This window comes from Salvelinus namaycush, chromosome 13 (genome assembly GCF_016432855.1).
Source record: "Salvelinus namaycush isolate Seneca chromosome 13, SaNama_1.0, whole genome shotgun sequence".
Classification (NCBI taxonomy): domain Eukaryota; kingdom Metazoa; phylum Chordata; class Actinopteri; order Salmoniformes; family Salmonidae; genus Salvelinus; species Salvelinus namaycush.
The window spans coordinates 38178072-38198874 of record NC_052319.1 but is presented as its reverse complement, the minus strand read 5'-3'; the positions used below and the strand labels follow the sequence as shown (position 1 = coordinate 38198874).

General features: G+C 42.2%; 1 protein-coding gene and 1 non-coding gene across 2 annotated transcripts in view; one reads left to right on the top strand and one right to left on the bottom strand.

Moving 5' to 3' along the window:
• Positions 1 to 11753, top strand: part of LOC120058513 (mediator of RNA polymerase II transcription subunit 14-like) — a 39829-nt gene extending 28076 nt beyond the window's left edge. Inside the window, exons 24-29 of the mRNA XM_039007226.1 lie at positions 684 to 922; positions 2478 to 2657; positions 9977 to 10084; positions 10258 to 10383; positions 10619 to 10808; positions 10945 to 11753. Coding sequence (XP_038863154.1) covers positions 684 to 922; positions 2478 to 2657; positions 9977 to 10084; positions 10258 to 10383; positions 10619 to 10808; positions 10945 to 11018 — 917 coding nt within the window. The 3' untranslated portion in view covers positions 11019 to 11753. The remainder of the gene's footprint in view (positions 1 to 683; positions 923 to 2477; positions 2658 to 9976; positions 10085 to 10257; positions 10384 to 10618; positions 10809 to 10944) is intronic.
• Positions 11754 to 16992: 5239 nt separating this feature from the next.
• On the bottom strand, positions 16993 to 17156 carry LOC120058607. The gene has a single exon (XR_005478050.1). It is a non-coding gene; the product is annotated as a U1 spliceosomal RNA (small nuclear RNA).
• Positions 17157 to 20803: the final 3647 nt, after the last annotated feature.

Below are 20803 nucleotides of genomic sequence, written 5' to 3'. Positions count from 1 at the left end.
ATGGACAACGTTTCGATTCGAAAACACATCTTCGTCAGGTCAAAAAAAAAGTAATTTGTTCACATTATAAGTGCAGCAATGCTCACAAGGCAGTAGGCTACAAGTGAATGTTTGTCCCATAATGCCATGGGCAGGAAACCACAGTGTCAAAAGGGCGCCTCTCACACAAACGGTTTCATGTGACAGAGATTCAAATATGTGTTAGAAATGTAGAACGAGAGGAGATTTAATAGGCTACTTTGAAGCAAGATAAGACATGCCTCATATGTTTTAAAATGTCCAGGTTTCAAACATTTAAGTAGCCATAGCCTACTGACTTCAGCTCATTGCAAAGTAGCGTTTGACACGCTGATGAACAACACGGACATGTCCGACTTCAGTGCGTTCAAGTCAACTGGGGAAACAAAACTATCCGACTGGGAAAAATAGTTTTTAGCGGTTATCCAACTTCCGACTCCGGCCGGCGCCAACTTCATTTATCAGCTTTTCAACAACAACAAAAATCTGGGCAAAATCTGGCTATTACCGGCTAACGGAAACCCTGCTCCCTGAATGACAATCCACTGAAATCAGTTCTGTTTTCCAAAGGTTGAAAATGTTAAGACATCTTCATGAATGTGTATTAAAAAAATAAATAAATAAACGTATTAATAAATGGCATGTTTATGTGTCTCCCTCTCCAGGTTCCGGGTCCATGCCCAGCAGTATGCCCCCGCCCCGTAAGCTACCTCAGCGCTCCTGGGCTGCCTCCATCCCCACCATCCTCACCCACAATGCCTTGCACGTGCTGCTGCTGCCCTCGCCCACCCCCTGCCTGGTTCCGGGCCTGGCAGGAAGTTACCTCTGCTCTCCGCTGGAGCGCTTCCTGGGCTCGGTTATCATGAGACGCCACCTGCAGAGGATCATCCAGCTGGAGCCCAACGTGAGTGGTGATCTGTGGTCCACTCATGTCTGAGTTTAGTCCATCTGTCTTTCTTTCTTCAGTGTCTCTGTGCTGCTCTCTGTCTTTCTCTCTACTCATCTTTCCCTTTCTCACTCACCCACTCAACCTCTGGCTTAAAAAAAAATGTATTTCTGTCCTTCTCACATCTTCTTTCCCTCTCTCCATTTAATCCCTCCATCTCATCCCTCCATCTCTCTCTCTATCTCATCCAGCTGGAGGCTAACGTGAGTGTTACCACTGTCCTCAAACATCTGTTAATACCCCATCTCTCCTCAGCTTAACCATCTCTCATCCCATTTCTTCATGTCACTGTCAAATGAAGCCTGATTTAGCCAGCTCCAAATTAGGGATGTGCGATATATCAAATTCATTTGAATATATGTTTTTGCGCGGTATTCCAAATGCCTGAATCGCAAGAATCAAGTTTTTTGTTATTTTTTGTTGTTATGAGTGTTTTGTTTTCATGTTGTATTTTTGGTCCTGTCTCCGCCCCTCTGTGCTGTGTTCACCTTCCCATTTACACCAGAGATCTGTATAAATGACAAGATGCACGTTTCCGCCGTAACACTGGGAGTTGTTGTCCCAAAGGCGTGAAGGCAGGCGACAAGCTTAGGTCCAAAATAAACCCATAGAAACGCATTGGCTTGATTTTGGGCAAATTTCAGTTCGTCTCTTTTTCTATGTTCTACACACACACACACACACACCAAGCCCCTCCCCCTGCCTCTCACGCCAACAGAGTTCTGACAAGCGGTTTCAACTCGTTTTTTGGATTTTAGGTTTGGTCCAACAGAATCGGTGATATTGACACCAAAACACATTGAGAAATTATTTTACTGTAGTAGAGGAGAAGTTAACCTTGTCTAATAGTACCCTTTTTATGTCTCAACTACTCAAAATGTGCGCAGAGTAGACACTACTAAAACGAGAGTATAAAAGAACATTGTTTCTGAAAAAATGAATGCTCAGTTTGTCGCATGTGGCAAAAAGATCAGGTTAAACTATTTTGATAATAATTTGATTATTAGTGAGTTTTATGGTTGTGGAAGGCTTATATTTAGACTAGGTATAACTTCACAAGCCCTGAATTCATTAGATTATCGCTGACTGTTTGAAATGTAGTGTATTTTAACCTTTAATTTTACAATAATGCTTATTTAGAGAGAACTTTTTTTTTAAATTGAGATATATCGTTTGAAAAAATCGAGATAGGACTTTTAGGCCATATCGCCCAGCACTATTCTAATGACTTCATCTCTGTCTAACTCCTTGGTAGAAGTTCGTTGCTGGGCTGTTCCTTAACCCCACTGCTTTTCCCCAGCCTTCAATCTCTTGAACCTTCAGCCCAAGCATTAGTAGATAGAGGCTAGTTTCCTTCCCCATTTAAAATGTGATCTTTTGAAAATGCCATGTAGATGATGGTACTTTGTAGAGCTAATGTGGAACAATCTTTCTATTTTTACTTAGTGTTTTTGTCATTTTTTTCCCCTATTATAATAATCCTTCTCTCTCCTCCCCTCCTCCCTCTCTCCAGCTGTCTATTGTGAACTCAAACGAGCCGGGTGTGATCATGTTCAAGACGGAGGTGTTGAAGTGTCGCGTGGCACTCAACCCAAAGACCTACCAGACCCTGCAGCTCAAAGTCACCCCCGAGAACACCGGTCCCTGGTCACAGGAGGAGCTACAGGTCCTGGAGAAGTTCTTTGAGACTCGGGTAAGACTAGTGTAGTTTCTTAAGGATGCCCGCACATTTATTGGTTTGAAATGTGTGGTCCTGTTGACAGCATTGAGTTCATTACGCTGAGTTCTTTACAGTATTGGTGGTGTTCTCTTCACATTGGGAAGAGCAGGAAGCCACTGAAGGTGTCGTGGTTACTAGAAGTATGGTTGAGCATCCTGCCTGAGGGGAGACTCATGTAGACCATCTGCCTCCTCCAGTTCTAAAGTCAATACATTAGACATAATACCTGAAATAGCCGTGGTGGTGAATGTATTCCACATTGTCCATAATTCTCTGGTCATTATGGTTAAGGTATGTATGAGTAAGATGAATCTGAAGTAGTAGACTCCTCTCACTGATGCAATGAAAAATATCTACATCAGAGAAAAGCAAGGAGCATTTTCTGTCTCTTTAAGACACAGTTATGCCGGGATTCAATTTGTTTCTGTGTGGGTTGTCGACAATGCAGTTTTTAAAGGCAATGTTCCCGCGTTTGTGGATATCACATTCACAGTAAACGCTGCTTTTTTTTGCTTATCTTAACTTTTTTGGCGCATAATGTTTCGGACATCATTGTCTATGACTGAAAAGAGCTTCTGGACATCAGAACAGCGATCACTAAGCTCCATTTAGATTAAGATTTCTACTTCAACGAGTCGGCGGAACACAACATACTGCTAACCCCGGACAAGGCCCTTATCCCCGACTCTGAAGAGAAAGAGACGGCGATACGGAGGCCGACGTGCTTGCACCCTGATGAAAATACAGCGGCGAGTAAATAAACCCCCTCTACCCTCTGTTCTATTGGCGAAGGTACAATCACTGGAGAACGAACTGGACAAGCGCCATTCAAGACTATCCTTTCAACGGGACCTGAAGAACTGTGATATCCTATGTTTCCCTGAAACTTGGCTGAACGAGGACAAGCATAATTCACATTTAGCTGTTTTTTCTATGCATCGGCAGGACAAAATGGCAGTAAGCTCAAGGGGGAGGTGTGTGTCTCTTTTGTTAACAGCTGGTGGGCGATCTCTAATATTAAGGAAGTCTCGATAAGTTGTAGACCATACTATTGACCAAGTTTTCATCTATATTTTTTTTGTAGCGGTCTGTTTACTCCCACAAACCGATGCTGGCACTAAGACCATACTCAACGATCTGTATAGGGCCATAAGCAAACAATAAAATACTCATCTAGAGGCGGCGCTTCTAGCGGCCGGTGATTTTAATGCAGGAAAACTGAAATCTGTCTTAGCGAATTTTTACTAGCATGTCACCTGTGCAACTAGAGGCAAATAAACCCTAGAGCACCTTTACTCCACACACAGAGATGCATACAAAGCTTTCCTTGCCCTCCATTTGGAAAATCTGACCATAACTCTATCCTTCTGATTCCTGTTTACAAGCAAAAACTCAAACAGGACGTACCAGTGACATGCTCAATACGGAAGTGGTCCCATGAAGCGGATGCTAAACTACAGGACTGTTTCGTTAGCAATAACTGAATATGTTCCGGGACTCATCCAATGGCTTTGAAGAGTTTACCACATCAGTCACCGGCTTCATTAATAAGTGCATCGATAACGTCGTCCCTAGAGTAACCGTATGTACATATCCCAACCAGAAGCCATGGATTACAGGCAACATCCACACCTAACTAAAGGCTAGAGCTGCTGCTTTCAAGGAGCGGGACACTAAGCCGGACCCTTATAAGAAATCCCGCTATGCCCTCTGACGAACCATCAAACAGGCAAAGCGTCAATACAGACTAAGATCAAATCCTACTACAGCAGCTCTGACACTTGTAGGATGTGGCAGGGCTTGCAAACTATCACGGATTACAAAGAGAAACCCAGCCACAAGCTGCACAGTGAAGTGAACCTACCAGACGAGTGAAATGCCTTCTATGCTCGCTTCGAGGCAAGCAACACTGAACCATGCGAGAGCACCAGCTTTTCCGGACGACTGTGTGATTACGCGCTCCATAGGCGACGTGAGTAAGACCTTAAAGCAGGTCAACCTCTCCCTGACCCAGTCTGTTATACCTACATGTTTCAAGTAGACCACCATAGTCCCTGTACCCTGGAACGCCAAGGTAACCTGTCTAAAATGACTATACTCCATGTTCACCCACGAATGCGTGGCTGTGCACGACTCTAACACAATCATTTAAGTTTGCCGACAACACAACGGTGGTAGGCCTGATCACCGATGACGATGAGACGGCCTACAGGGAGATCAGAGACCTGGCAGTGTGGTGCCTGGACAAGAACCTCTCCCTCAACGTCAGCAAGACAAAAGAGTTGATCGTGGACTACAGGAAACGGAGGGGCGAACACGCCCCCATTCACATTGACGGGGCTGTGGTGGAACAGGTCGAGCACTTCAAGTTCTTTAGTGTCCACATCACTAAAGACCTATCATTGTCTAAACACACCAACAAAGTTGTGAAAAGGGCACGTCTACACCTCTTCCCCCTCAGGAGGCTGAAAATATTTGGCATGGGCCTCTACAGCTGCACCATTGAGAGCTTCTTGACCGCCTGCATGACCGCTTGGTGTGGCAACTGCTTGGCAGCCGACCGGAAGGCGCTACAGAGGGTAGTGCATACGGCCCAGTACATCACTGGGACCAAGCTCCCTGCCATCCAGGATCTTTATACCAGATGGTGTCAGAGGAAGGCCTTAAAATTTCCACTAGGGCTGACCCCATTTAATCAACTGGTCGATTGTTTGGTCGATAGGCTTTTGGTTGACTGAGATTTCTTTAGTCGAGCAGTCTCAAATCTATTTTTTGTTCATGGTGCACAAGACACCGATCTGATTCGCACCTGTCTCAGTGGACTAATCCATTGCGGAGGCCACGGGGATGCCACACTCTAAGACGTGCTACTGAAATTGTAAATGGGTATATTATGTAAAAATAATGGTGCAACACTAATAAATATATTATTTTATTAAAAAAATGCGTTTTCTTCCACGTTAACGGTCGCTGTCCGAGGATCTATTAATGCAAATTAATTACTTAAAAATCATACAATGCGATTTTCTGGATTTTTGTTTTAGATTCCGTCTCTCACTGTTGAAGTGTACCTATGATAAAAATGACAGACCTCTACATGCTTTGTAAGTAGGAAACACTGCCGATTTAGCAGATTTTGCAAAAACTTGTACTCCCCACTGTATATTATATATATATTATATATGTATATGTGTATATATATTATATATATCTATATATGTGTGTGTGATATATATATTTATATATATATATATATATATTATATATGTGTATATATATCTACAGAAAAAAGACAGATCCTGCTTCTGTTGCCTGTTTGAGTGTTTGTTTAATAGCCTACTGATTCCGTGAGCACCAAGCCTCACGCAACCGCAAAATGTCAGATAAAGCAATTTCACAAATTGGCTGTTAACAACATTTTTAGAACAGACTCTCTGGTATTATAATTTATTTTGTGTTGTTTACACTGTTCCAAACTGGCAGAAATTGTCACACATAATATACACGCAGCTCTCACTCCTATACCCTCCTTTTTCTTGATCTCCTTCTTGTTGTTATTATTACAATTATTATTATGATCATCATTATAATAAGTCATGTCATTATAAATATTAGGTTTCTTATAACCACCCGCTGTAGGCCTAAGAGCACATCCTGTTTAGTCTTAGTACCGTAACTTACTTAGGCCTATATTTCAATATATCAATCATTAATTCGTTTCATGTCATCATACAGCATACGAGTCATTCATGCTTTGAAATGCAATCAAGCATTTTTTAAATGAAATAACAAAGGGAGCTTTGGCTAATTAGCCTAAACAATAAATAAGCCGCAATTCATGATGCATGCAGCTGTTCCTAGTCTTTGCTGTAATAAAGGATTAATATATTATAATTTTTGCGTTAGATAATACTTCAATTTATTATTATTTTTTACACCGTTCCAAATGGTCAGAAATAACTATTATTAATATAACAGCACCTGTTTGGCACACACAATACTCACGCACCGCTTGCGCCTTTACCCTCCTTTTTCTGGATCTCCAGTAGTTTCCACAACTAAGTCAAATGTCTTCCACACATCTGACTTCCCCTTTCCCTCCTGAGCAACCAGTAAACATTCCCTCGTTCTTTTTCACGTGTTGGTGTTGGGAGTTTGTTATAACCAATTTATTGATGTGATAATGATAGGTTATATGTCTGGACCTATTGGTCACGTGTATGCGATGCATACATATTTCAAGTAAAGAGAGCACGGGTTGAGGGAATAGGGAATGTTTTTCCTAAACAAATGAGTTTCTTTCAGTAAACGATCTTTTCAGTCAGAGAAAGTAAGAAACAAAATGGCTGTAATTACAGTACCAGTCAAAAGCTTGGACAAACCTACTCATTCAAGGGTTTTTCTTTATTTGTACTATTTTCTACATTTTAGAATAGTAGTGAAGACATCAAAACTATGAAATGACACGTATGGAATCATGTAGTAACCAAAAAAGGGTTAAACAAATCAAAATATATTTTATATTTGAGATTCTTCAACATAGCCACCCTTTGCCTTGATGACAGCTTTGCGCACTCTTGCCATTCTCTCAACCAGCTTAATGAGGTAGCCACCTGGAATGCATTTCAGGTGTGGAATTTCTTAGCTTAATGCGTTTGAGCCAATCACTTGTGGTGTGACAATGTAGGGTTGATATACAGAAGATGGCCCTATTTGGTAAAAGACCAAGTCCATATTATGTCAAGAACAGCTCAAATAAGCAAAGACAAATGACAGTCCGTTACTTTAAGACATGAAGGTCAGTCAATCCGGAACATTTCAAGAACTTTTAACGTTTCTTCAAGTGCCTTCACAAAAACCATCAAGCACTATGATGAAACTGGCTCTCATGAAGACACAGGCAAGGAAGACCCAGAGTTACCTCTGCTGCAGAGGATAAGTTCATTAGAGTTAACTGCACCTCAGATTGCAGCCCAAATAAAAAAATTGTTTTAACCTTTTGTTTAACCAGGTAAGCCAGTTGAGAACAAGTTCTCATTTACAACTGCGACCTGGCCAAGATAAAGCAAAACAGTGTGACACAATCAACAACACAGAGTTACACATGGAATAAACAAACATACAGTCAATAACACAATAGAAAAGTCTATATACAGTGTGTGCAAATGAAGTAGGTAAGGCAATAAATAATACTAGTAAATAGGCTGTAGTGGCGAAATAATTACAATTCAGCAAATTTACACTGGAGTGATAGATGTGCAGAAGATGAATGTGCAAGTAGAGATACTGGGGTGCAAAAGAGCAAAAACATTTTTTTATATATATATAAATAGCAATATGGGGATGAGGTAGTTGGATGGGCTATTTACAGATGGGCTATGTACAGGTGCAATGATCTGTAAGCTGCTCTGATAGCTGATGCTTAAAGTTAGTGAGGGAGATATGAGTCTCCAGCTTCAGTGATTTTTGCAATTCATTCCAGTCATTGTTAGCATAGAAGTGGAAGGAAAGGCGGCCAAACGACAAATTGGCTTTGGGGGTCCCTAGTGAAATATACCTGCTGGAGCGTGTGCTATGGGTGGGTGCTGCTATGGTGACCAGTGAGCTGGGACAAGGCGGGGCTTTACCTAGCAAAGACTTATAGATGGCCTGGAGCCAGTGGGTTTGGCGACGAATATGAAGCGAGGGCCAGCCAACGAGAGCGTACCAGACACCTAGGTATTTGTAGTTGTCCACATATTCTAAGTCAGAACCGTCCAGAGTAGTGATGCTGGCGGGCGTGCAGGTGCAGGCAGCGATCGGTTGAAGAGCATGCATTTAGTTTTACTTGCATTTAAGAGCAGTTGGAGGCCACGGAAGGAGAGTTGTATGGCATTGAAGCTCGTCTGGAGGTTAGTTAACATAGTGTCCAAAGAAGGGCCAGAAGTATACAGAATGGTGTCGTCTGCATAACTTGGTTAACCCATTCCATGCGAGGAATTGCCAAGAAACTTAAGATCTCGTACAACTCTGTGTACTACGCAAACTGGCTCTAACCAGAATAGAAGAGGAGTGGGAGGCCCCAGTGTACAACTGAGCAAGAGGACATGTACATTTAGAGTGTCTTGAGTGTAATCTTCTGACCCACTGGAATTGTGATACAGTGAATTATAAGTGAAATAATCTGTCTGTAAACAATTGTTAGAAAAATGACTTGTGTCATGCATAAAGTAGATGTCCTAACCGACTTGCCAAGACTGTAGTTTGTTAACAAGAAATTTGTGGAGTGGTTGAAAAACGAGTTTTAATGACTCCAAACTAAGTGTATGTAAACTTCCGACTTCAACTGTACATACATACAGTGCATTCGGAAAGTATTCAGACTCCTTGACCCTATCCACATTTTGTTACGTTACAGCCTTATTCTAAAATGTATGAGATGTTATTTATTTAATCCATCTACTACACATAATGACAAAGCGAAAACAGTTTTGTTTTTGGTGGAAATTTATAAATTTATTAAAACAGATACCTTATTTACGTAAGTATTCAGACCCTTTGCCCTGAGACTCGAAATTGAGCTCAAGTGCATCCTGTTTCCATTTGTCATCCTTGATGTTTCTACAACTTAATTGGAGTCCACCTGTGGTAAATTTTGTTAGATTTCAGTGCGGCTTTTGACATTATCGATCATAGTCTGCTGCTGGAAAAAACAAATGTGTTATGGCTTTGGACCCCCTGCTATATTGTGGATAAAGAGTTACCTGTCAAACAGAACACAGAGGCTGTTCTGTAATGGAAACCTCTCCAACATAATCCTGGTAGAATCATTACTTGTTTCAATCTTTACTAATGACATGACACTGGCTTTGAGTAAAATGAGAAAAAAGTTGAGGGGTCTAAATACATTCCGAATGCACTGTATGTCTCTGACCGAAAACGTGGAACTAAAGCCAAGATTTCTTATTAAAAAAAACGCTGGGTGAACTGACCTCCATAGCAGGTCATTTTGAATCTGAAGCTGGAGAAGTCTGTGGGAAAGCTAAACCTGTTAATTGGTCGGAGGTCTCTCTTTATCTTCATTAAGTGCAGGAATAAATTTGTGTGTTGTGTACTATTAGTCTTTGCCTGAAAAGTTAAATGTTAGATATTACTGCACTGTCGGTGCTAGAAGCACAAGCATTTCGCTACACCTGCAATAACATCTGCTAATCACGTTTATTTCAATGACTCACTCTTTTTTATCATTTTTATCCTCCCCCTCTCCTCCTTTTTCCTCTCCTCCTTCCCCTTCTTCGTCCTCCTCTCTCAAGGTGGCCGGCCCACCATTCAAGTACAACACGCTGAATGCATTCACCAAGCTGCTGGGCGCCCCCACCAACATCCTCAGGGACTGTGTCCGCATCATGAAGCTTGAACTGGTGAGGTCCTTTTCCTCTGGCTGTGTGTGTGTGGTACCCCATAAATATATTTGTGTCAGTTAAGAATATAAAGGGGCTGGTGATGTGTGGCTGTGTTTCTGTCTGTCTGTGAGAGAAAGAAATATGTGTAATGATTGTGTAGGTGGCTCTCTAACTTCTGTCACCCTCTCCAGTTCCCAGACCAAGCCACCCAGTTAAAGTGGAATGTCCAGTTCTGTCTTACCATCCCCCCCAGCGCCCCTCCCATCGCACCCCCAGGAACCATCGCTGTGGTGCTCAAGTCCAAAATGCTCTTCTTCGTAAGTACTGGTTTTCCCTTGCCTGATTAGTTTTAATTTAAGCAGTTGATTGGCTGTTGTCCACTCACCTGTTGTCAGTCTCTGTTTGCTGGCTTTCATCCTTCCCCTGTATTGTAGTTTAATCAGTTGTCATAGCTGCATATCAGTTCCGTAGGTGTTACAACCCATCTTACAATTCCATTCACTCGTACTGAAGTTGTATGAAGTGTAACTAACCCTGTATTCTCCCCTTCAGCTCCAGCTGACCCAGAGGCTGCCGCTGCCCCAGGAGCCGGTCAACATCATTGTTCCCATCGTATACGACATGGCCACTGGCTTGACCCAGCAGGCTGACATCCCCAGACAACACTCCTCCTCTGGGGCAGCAGCACTTATGGTCTCCAACATCCTCAAGAGGTTCAGCGAGCTGCACCCAGCACGACAGGGTCAGTGGGATTGTCTGCACACACAAATAGAAGATAGACTGAAAGATTTGATTAGAACACTCTGACAGAAAATAAATACAACATGTTATTTTGGGGGGGGTATTATATTGACATTGGTGTTTTTGTCTCCTCTCAGGTGAGTGCACTATCTTTGCCTCAGTTCACGAGCTCATGGCCAACCTCAACCTGACCCCTGGTGGTCGTCAGTAGCAACCCCACCTCCCTAGTCGGAAATGGAACCAGAACGGGAACACAACTGAATATGGTTCCATTCTGGAACAGGGAAAGGTTCCTTTCTGGAGTTTAATGAACTGGAGATGACGTGTGCCCGCTGGATTTCCTAATGCAACATATATCCTCTCTGCCTCAGCCAACCGACCTAAAACTGATGTACAGTTAGTTTTTCTGTCAAAAAAGGGAGCAGAATTATGCAGAACCATCACACCGTTTTTAGTCTTGATAAAGAACACATTCATGACCCAAATAAAGGAGTGTGTATCTTGAAAAAGAGAAGTATTCGTTGTAAGAAGAACTTCAAAAATATGTATTTTTTCTTCCTCCAGATGCACTTCTTATCAAAGGATTCACAAATTAAGAATATGGGCGTTTACCTAAAGATGCACATTGTTGTACATTTCAGCATTGAAAAGAATAATAATGACTTTTGCTAGAGCATGAATTCACATTCGTTCTTTTTTATAACGCAAGATATCAATACTGTTGTGGTACTGGGGCTGAATTGTATCTTAGTACACTATTTAAATGTATTTTTCCCTTTATGATGTCAAACCTAGTCCCTTCCTAGTTCAAACGGGTCACGTTGAACACTGTAAAACTGTGACAAACTTTGTAAGTCAGCTGTATTGTATTATGACTGCTTTTGAGTCCTGAATGAAGATCCAGTCTATCTTTGATTACTATTTAATAAACCAATTTAAAAAATGATTTATTTTTGTCAATTTGTGTCTTTTATTTGTTTATTTTTTCTAAATCCATTCTCTATGGTGAATGACAATTACACTGAAAGCTGCTGGATTGAAAATGGGTGTGATTTATTTATCTATATACACTGCTCAAAAAAATAAAGGGAACACTTAAACAACACAATGTACACATGGAGTTACACATGGAATAAACAAACATACAGTCAATAATATAGTAGAAAAAAGTCTATATACAGTGTGTGCGAAATAGGAAGCTGATTCTAGATTTAATTTTGGATTGGAGATGTTTGTGAGTCTGGAAGGAGAGTTTACAGTCTAACCAGACACCTAGGTATTTGTAGTTGTCCACATATTCTAAGTCAGAACCGTCCAGAGTATTGATGCTGGACGGGCGGGCAGGTGCGGGCAGCGATCGGTTGAAGGGCATGCATTTAGTTTTACTTGCATTTAAGAGCAGTTGGAGGCCACGGAAGGAGAGTTGTATGGCGTTGAAGCTCGTCTGGAGGTTAGTTAACACAGTGTCCAAAGAAGGGCCAGAAGTATACAGAATGGTGTCGTCTGCGTAGAGGTGGATCAGAGAATCACCAGCAGCAAGAGCGACATCATTGATGTATACAGAGAAGAGTCGGCCTGAGAATTGTGGCACCCCCATAGAGACTGCCAGAGGTCCGGACAACAGGCCCTCTGATTTGACACACTGAACTCTATCAGAGAAGTAGTGAACCAGGCAAGGCAGTCATTTGAGAAACCAAGGCTGTTGAGTCTGCCGATAAGAATGTGGTGATTGACAGAGTCAAAAGCCTTGGCCAGGTTGATGAATACGGCTGCACAGTATGGATGAGCAATGTCAGAGCAGCATAGACTAAGATACAGTAGAATAGAATAGTACAGTACATACATATGAGATGAGTAATGCAAAATATTTACACATTATTAAAGTGACTAGTGTTCCATTTATGAAAGTGGCCAGTGATTTCAAGTCTATGAATATAGGCAGCAGCCTCTAATGTGCAGTTGGCTATTTAGAGATTGCTGTATTTCAGTCTCTCGTCCCAGCTTTGAGTAGCTGACAACATCAGGAAAACAATGCGCAGGCTTCAATGGGGCAGAAGTCCAGTGTTGTGATACTGGATGGCTAGACAGCTAGGAACAATAACAAGAAACAGCCATGTGGGGAATTGTGATTCATTTCAGATAGTTTAATCTTGTTATTGATACCATGTCTTGTCTTGAGGTGTTTTGACACATTTCTTGTCAATGCTAAAATTGTTAAAATTAGCTTGCTAAAAAACCAACAGCTGTAATGATGAATTGGAGAGACAACTCATTGTGCTAATGTATTTATATAGTTTACACGTTGTCACCAATCTATGCCAACACCATCTGTTTTGTTCCAAAGTTGCACAAATGGTTTAATTGTTAAACAAGGAACAATTCTAAAATAAGAGTCCGATAGCAGCAGACCAGTTAATAAGGCAGGGGGGGGGGTCAGAGCGGTTTATATTATCTTCTGATTGAAGTATTAGCTCGTCATAAATACTTTAATACATTTCGTAAAATTAAGTTTAAACAAAGTGATAAAGCAAGCCGGTTCACCACTATCTCTTGATTGAGGCATCAACGATGCATAAATTCCATGTAGCATACAACAAATTAGGCTTAACATTGGTCCAGAAAGTATTTTTCACAACTGGTTAAATGCCGTTTAGGAATGCACTTGCAGACAGAGTGGTGAAAAAGTAGTTTATTTTGTTTACTAGATTATATCAGTGAACCACTAGATTCCCATCATGCAACACTGTAAAAAAATCACCAATAGCTTTTGAATATCTTAACCTGTCTTATATCAAAAATGTATGCGATATGACGAAATACAATCACATTCAGACACACACACACACACACACACACACACACACACACACACACACACACACACACACACACACACACACAAATGCATGGAACCAATTGATTTATTATCGATAACATGTCACATTCTCTTGTACTTTTGATTTACACCGTAAAAGAAGGGTTGTAATTCCACCATGGAAAACACAGGGCCATCAGACACCAGTCCAGTTCCACTCCTCACCAGCATTATTTCCTTTGATCATTTGAACAGGGCGAGGGAGCACAAAGCACACACAAGCTGCATTCAGTAACAATATTCTTATTTGTCTTATAAATAAAAGGCAGTTGCTCCCTGACAGCACAAGGAACTTTGATTGTATTAAAAGGGCATGGGAGACTAGCCCATAGAAGCTGCATTTAGTCAATTCAGCATCAAATGCTTACTACAAGGCAGCGATGCTGATGAAATAATGCAAGAGGACACCCTAGTGGACAAAATGCTTACAGCACCTGGTATTCCCAGGCGGTCTCCCATCCAAGTACTAACCAGGCCCGACCCTGCTTAGCTTCCGAGATCAGACGAGATCGGGCGTATTTTTTTTTCTTTTTTTTTTCTTCTTTTTATTATAAAAATGTCAAAGTAATTTACAACCAAATCACATTAATACTAACAATCCTTCAATTAATTTCATTCCTTGTACATCAGCAAAAAAACATTTTCCAAAATACCAACAACCCAAATAACAAAAAAACAAAATCAACAAAACGAAACAACAAATTAAACATAATTACACCATCACACCTTTTCAGAAGTTAACCCTAAATCCCCCTCCTCCCTCCTCCATAGACACTAAAGTACTCCCCTTTATGAACATACTTTCAAATTCCTCTAGTTTTGCATTATACATTACTTCCATCTGCTTTCTTAAACCTGCTTTAAAGATTACCCAGACATTCAACTTTTTCCCTTCAAAATGTTTCATATTCCTTCTACAGTAAATTGCATACCTCACAAAACTCAAAACGATAATCAACAGGTACACATTCACACCCAAACATTTCCCCACCACTCCAAATAATCCCATTGTTCTCAAACCATTTTCATTTATTGACATTATCTTGACCATTCTAATGAATAATAAAATTATTAAATATAACTTCATTATCCTCTACCTGTTATCCAGTTTCTTTCCTCTTCCACCCTTTCTCTCCCCCTCTTTCCATCGCTTTTCTCTTCCTGTATCCTTCCCTCGTTCTTTCAATCTTTTCCCCATCATCCGTGTCCGATATATCCTCCAAGTCCATGTTATCCAGCCAACTCACACTCTTGGCATCCACCTCCGTTGTGCTCCCCGTATTCATCTCCGTTTCTGGTATAGTCTTTGTGCTCCCCGTGTTCATCGCCTTCTCTGGCACCGTCATCGTTGTGCTCCCCGTGCTCATCTCCGCCTCCGCCACTGTCCTCAAATCAAAAACCCTCTCCATTTCTTCACCTCCCGAGGCACTCGCCAGCGCTGTGCTCCCCCCCAAAACCCGTAAGTCTCCCGTGCCTCCCCCCTCCCGAAAACTCCCTCTTCCCACCTCTGAGTCCATACTGCTCCCAATTTCATTCATCTTCTGGTCCTTCTTCTCCCTTCTTCCTTCTCTCCACCTTCCACCACGTCCTCTCCTCCATCTTCTTCTCCTTCTTGCGACAATACAACTGCTTCCTCGAATAGTGCTTGACTCCCCTCTTCAGCCATAACCTCTCCACAGTTGCACTCCGCCAATCTCTTTCTGCATCCACCACAAAAATTCCTTTCCTTCTCTCCGACACATTCTCTCGCATAATGGCCTTGATTGCCGCATTTGAAACACTTAAATTCAGGGCAGTCTTTAACTATGTGCCCGGGTTGAATGCACAATCGACAAACTCTGACCTGTTTGTCATGAATTACCCTGAAGTATTCTGCTCCCTCCAGCGTCTCAATTCTTGTAGAATATGGCAATGATGTAACTTTTTCTGTGAACTTGACCTTGCAAAATCGTGTCCCGTCAACCACCTCCGTTCCTGGCCAAACTCTCCTCCTTATCTCCGAGACGGCCGTTACTCCCCAGCTACTCAGCTTGCCCAGTATCACACTATCTTCTACGTATACTGGGAGATTCATGAAAGACACCACCAATTCTTTCACATTCATATCTCTCGCCAGAATCCTGGTGTCCTTTATCCGTAATCCATCCATTAGACGTTCTTTTCCTTTTTCGTTTCTCATCGTAATTTCATACTTCTTATCCCCTTTCATTCGGCATCCCACCACCTCTCCACACACCTCCTTAATTGCTCGTAGTAGTTCCATTGTCGTCACCTTGTCTTCTCCTTCCAACTCAATTGCCACCGTGTATTCTTTGCCATATTTCATTCCTTCTTTATCTTCATTTTTCTTCCGTTGCGCATTTTCGTTGTCCTTGTCCATTCCGTTTGTCGTTGCCATGTTGTCCGTCATAGTAATTCAAAAAATGAATCCGAAAAAAACTCTCCCCCAAGCAGCAAAACTGCAAGGGGGGGAAGACTAACCAAACTTAAAACTATTCAACTGAAGAAAATAATAAATTATATTGCGAAATCCAATTAATTAACAAAAATAGCTCTCGAGCAAACACTCTCCAGCAAACACTTACTCACAGCTCAGACACTCGCACCTGTCGTCACTTCTCCAATCAGGATGGGCGTATTCAGGCTGGTATGGCCGTAAGCGAAGGAATAACTCTTGGTACACCACATAAAGTCAAAGTGAGTCTGATAAACAGACATTTTCACCAATTAGATAAGCAGCTTGAACTTTGGGTCACTCAGAAAGTGGAAGAAATGACATATACTGTAGCCATCACTTTTTAGCACAGATAGTTGGATGAAATACAAAACAACCTTGCTAACATTTCAAAGCGAGGGCACATATTTCAGCCTTGTGGGACAAAAACGGACAAATACATCATTAGCAACAGTTTCCCATGCAGCTATCCTACTAGCCAGAATAAATACACAAAAGCTCTGAATGTTGAAAACCTATTGCATTGTTCTGTGCTAAGGAGGAGCGCATGTATGGACAATTTCATATTGGAAGCGCATGGGCGTATGACACATCATGACCGGTGGGGTTAGAGCGGCTTCTCAGCTATCTCTTGATTGAAGTAGCAGCGTGGCATAAATACCATGCTGCATTTCGCAACATGATGTTTCCACAAAATGTCAACAATGTTTTGCTACAAACAAATGTTTCTACCTTTCAATTGGTCCACAAAGTGTCTTTCACAACTGACTTCAAAGATCTCCATAAGCACGGGCAATTGAGTCAAGTCATCCTCAAGCCTGGCGCCAAGCAACAGTTTGTCATTAAACAAGACATCAGGGGAGAGCGCGGACGCAGTCCCCCACTACCATAAATTATGCAATCGAGATTTCCACATTTGGGAAATTCGCAGGGGTCAGCAGAGCCGGAGTGCAATGGCTGAGCCTCGCCCTGGGTGAACCGCCTTCTTGATCACGGTATCTCCCTTGCCAGGTAAGTATGAGTTATACACATCGGTGGAGGGCAAGTCTCTCCAGTGACAACATTTTCGGCTGAAGGTAACCACTTTGTGTTCTGATAATACCACATCACATCGACCTGCGTTAAATGCCGTTTCGGAATGCACTTGCAGACAGAGTGGTGAAAAAGTAGTTTATTTTGTTTCCTAGATTATATCAGTGAACCACTAGATTCCCATCATGCAACACTGTAAAAAAATCACCAATAGCTTTTGAATATCTTAACCTGTCTTATATCACAAATGTATGCGATATGACGAAATACAATCACATTCAGACACACACACACACACACACACACACACACACACACACACACACACACACACACACAGACAAATGCATGAAAGCAATTGATTTATTATCGATAACATCTCACATTCTCTTGTACTTTTGATTTACGCCGTAAAAGAAGGGTTGTAATTCCACCATGGAAAACACAGGGCCATCAGACACCAGTCCAGTTCCACTCCTCACCAGCATTATTTCCTTTGATCATTTGAACAGGGTGAGGGAGCACAAAGCACACACAAGCTGCATTCAGTAACAATATTCTTATTTGTCTTATAAATAAAAGGCAGTTGCTCCCTGACAGCACAAGGAACTTTGATTGTATTAAAAGGGCAGGGGAGACTAGCCCATAGAAGCTGCATTTAGTCAATTCAGCATCAAATGCTTACTACAAGGCAGTTTTGCTGATGAAATAATGCAAGGCAGTCTCCCATCGAAGTACTAACCAGGCCCGACCCTGCTTAGCTTCCGAGATCAGGGGTATTCAGGCTGGTATGGCCGTACGCGAAGGAATAACTCTTGGTACACCATATAAAGTCAAAGTGAGTCTGATAAACAGACATTTTCTCCAATTAGATTCATATTATGCAACACTGTAGAAAAAAATCACCAATGACTTTTTAATATCTTAACCTGTCTGATATCACAAATGTTTGCGATATTCCAGGGGTTCTTTATTTTTACTATTTTCTACATTGTAGAATTATAGTGAATAGATCAAAACTATGAAATAACACATATGGAATCATGTAGTAACCAAAAAAGTGTTAAATAAATCAAAAAATCAAATCAAATTTTATTTGTCACGTGCCGAATACAACAAGTGTAGACCTTACAATGAAATGCTAACTTAACCAACAATGCTTTAAGAAGTTAAGAGAAAAATGGTGTTAAGTAAAAAATAGAAAATTAAAATAACAAATAATTAAACAGCAGCAGTTAACTAACAATAGCGAGGCTATTTACAGGAAGTTCTGGTACAGAGTCAATGTGCGGGGGCACCGGTTAGTCGAGGTAATTGAGGTAATATGTACATGTAGGTCGAGTTAAAGTGACTATGCATGGATAATAAACAGACAGTATCAGCAGCGTAAAAGAGGGGTCTGGGTAGCCCTTTGATTAGCTGTTCGGGAGTCTTATGGCTTGGAGGTAGAAGCTGTTAAGAAACCTTTTAGTCTTGGCGCTCCGGTACAGCAGCAGAGATTACAGTCTATGACTAGGGTGGCTGGAGTCTTTGACCATTATTAGGGCCTTCCTCTGACACCGCCTAGTATAGAGGTCCTGGATGGCAGGAAGCTTGGCCCCAGTGAGGTACTGGGCTGTTCGCACTACCCTCTGTAGTGGCTTGCAGTCGGAGGCCGAGCAGTTGCCATACCAGGCAGTGATGCAACCAGTCAGGATGCTCTCGATGGTGCAGCTGTAGAACTTTTTGAGGATCTGAGGACCCATGCTAAATCTTTTCAGTCTCCTGATGAGGAATAGGCTTTGTCATGCCCTCTTCACGCATGTCTTGGTGTGTTTGGACCATGATAGTTTGTTGGTGATGTGGACACCAAGGAACTTGAAGCTCTCAACCTGCTCCACTGCAGCTCAGTCGATGAGAATGGGGGCGTGCTCGGTCCTCCTTTCCTGTAGTCCACAATCATCTCCTTTGTCTTGATCACGTTGAGGGAGAGGATGTTGTCCTGGCACCACACGGCCAGGTCTCTGACCTCCTCCTTATAGGCTGTCTCATCGTTGTTGGTGATCAGACCTACCACTATTGTGTCATCGGCAAACTTGATGATGGTGTTGGAGTCATGCCTGGCCATGCAGTCATGAGTGAACAGGGAGTACAGGAGGGGACTGAGCACGCACCCCTGAGGGGCCCCCGCGTTGAGAATCAGCGTGGTGGATTTTTTTGTTACCTACCCTCACCACCTGGGGGCGGCCCGTCAGGAAGTCCAGGATCCAGTTGCAGAGGGAGGTGTTTAGTCCCAGTGTTCTTAGCTTATTGATGAGCTTTGAGGGCACTATGGTGTTGAATGCTGAGCTGTAGTCAATGAATAACATTCTCACATAGGTGTTCCATTTTTCTCCAGGTGGGAAAGGGCAGTGTGGAGTGCAATAAAGATTGCATCATCTGTGGATCTGTTGGGGCGGTATGCAAATTGGAGTGGGTCTAGGGTTTCTGGGATAATGGGATAATGGTGTTGATGTGAGCCATCACCAGCCTTTCAAAGCACTTCATGGCTACAGACGTGAGTGCTACAGGTCAGTAGTCATTTAGGCAGGTTACCTTAGTGTTCTTGGGCACAGAGACTATGGTGGTCTGCTTGAAACATGTTGGTATTACAGACTTAGTCAGGAACAGGTTGAAAATGTCAGTGAAGACACTTGCCAGTTGGTCAGCGCATGCTCAGAATACACGTCCTGGTAATCCGTCTGGCCCTGCGGCCTTGTGAATGTTGACCTAAAGGTTTTACTCACATCGGCTACAGAAAGCGTGATCACACAGTCATCTGGAACAGCTGAAGCTCTCACGCCTGCTTCAGTGTTACTTGCCTCGAAGCGAGCATAGAAGTAATTTAGCTCTTCAGGTAGGCTCGTTTCACTGGGCAGCTCGTGGCTGTGCATCAGTTTGTAGTCCCTAATAGTTTGCAAGCCCTGCCACATCCGACGAGCGTCGGAGCCGGTGTAGTACGATTCAATCTTAGTCCTGTATTGATGCTTTGCCTGTTTGATGGCTCGTCGAAGGGCATAGCGGGATTTCTTATAAGCTTCCGGGTTAGAGTCCCGCTCCTTGAAAGTGGCAGCTCTACCCTTTAGCTCAGTGCGGATGTTGCCTGTAATCCATGGCTTCTGGTTGTGGTATGTACGTACGGTAACTGTAGGGACGACGTCATCGATGCATTTATTGAGGAAGCCACTGACTGATGTGGTGTATTGCCATGCCATATATTATCCCTTTAATGTAAGAAACAACAGCCTGATAGCAGCAAGACAGAAATGGAAATCAAACAAGATTACAGTATTTTGTGCTTCTGCATTAATGTAATTAGATTAATGACCCAACATGCATACATGGGAACATACTACTCCATTCAGTCTGTCTAGTTCACTGAGCTGACAACAATCCGGCTTCTTTTCTTCCCCATACACAATGCACATAGCTTTCGCACGAGCTAAACAATGAGAGAGTGTGTGTGACCTTGGGTCAGTGTCTGGGGATAACTAATTCAACCCCTGGAGGCTTCAATCCTAACTAACCTTGTTAAGGGCTTTGATTCAGTTGTTTGACTTTAAAATGTATGCCAAACAACTCTGCACAAGGACTACTTTTGATAATTTCAAATTTT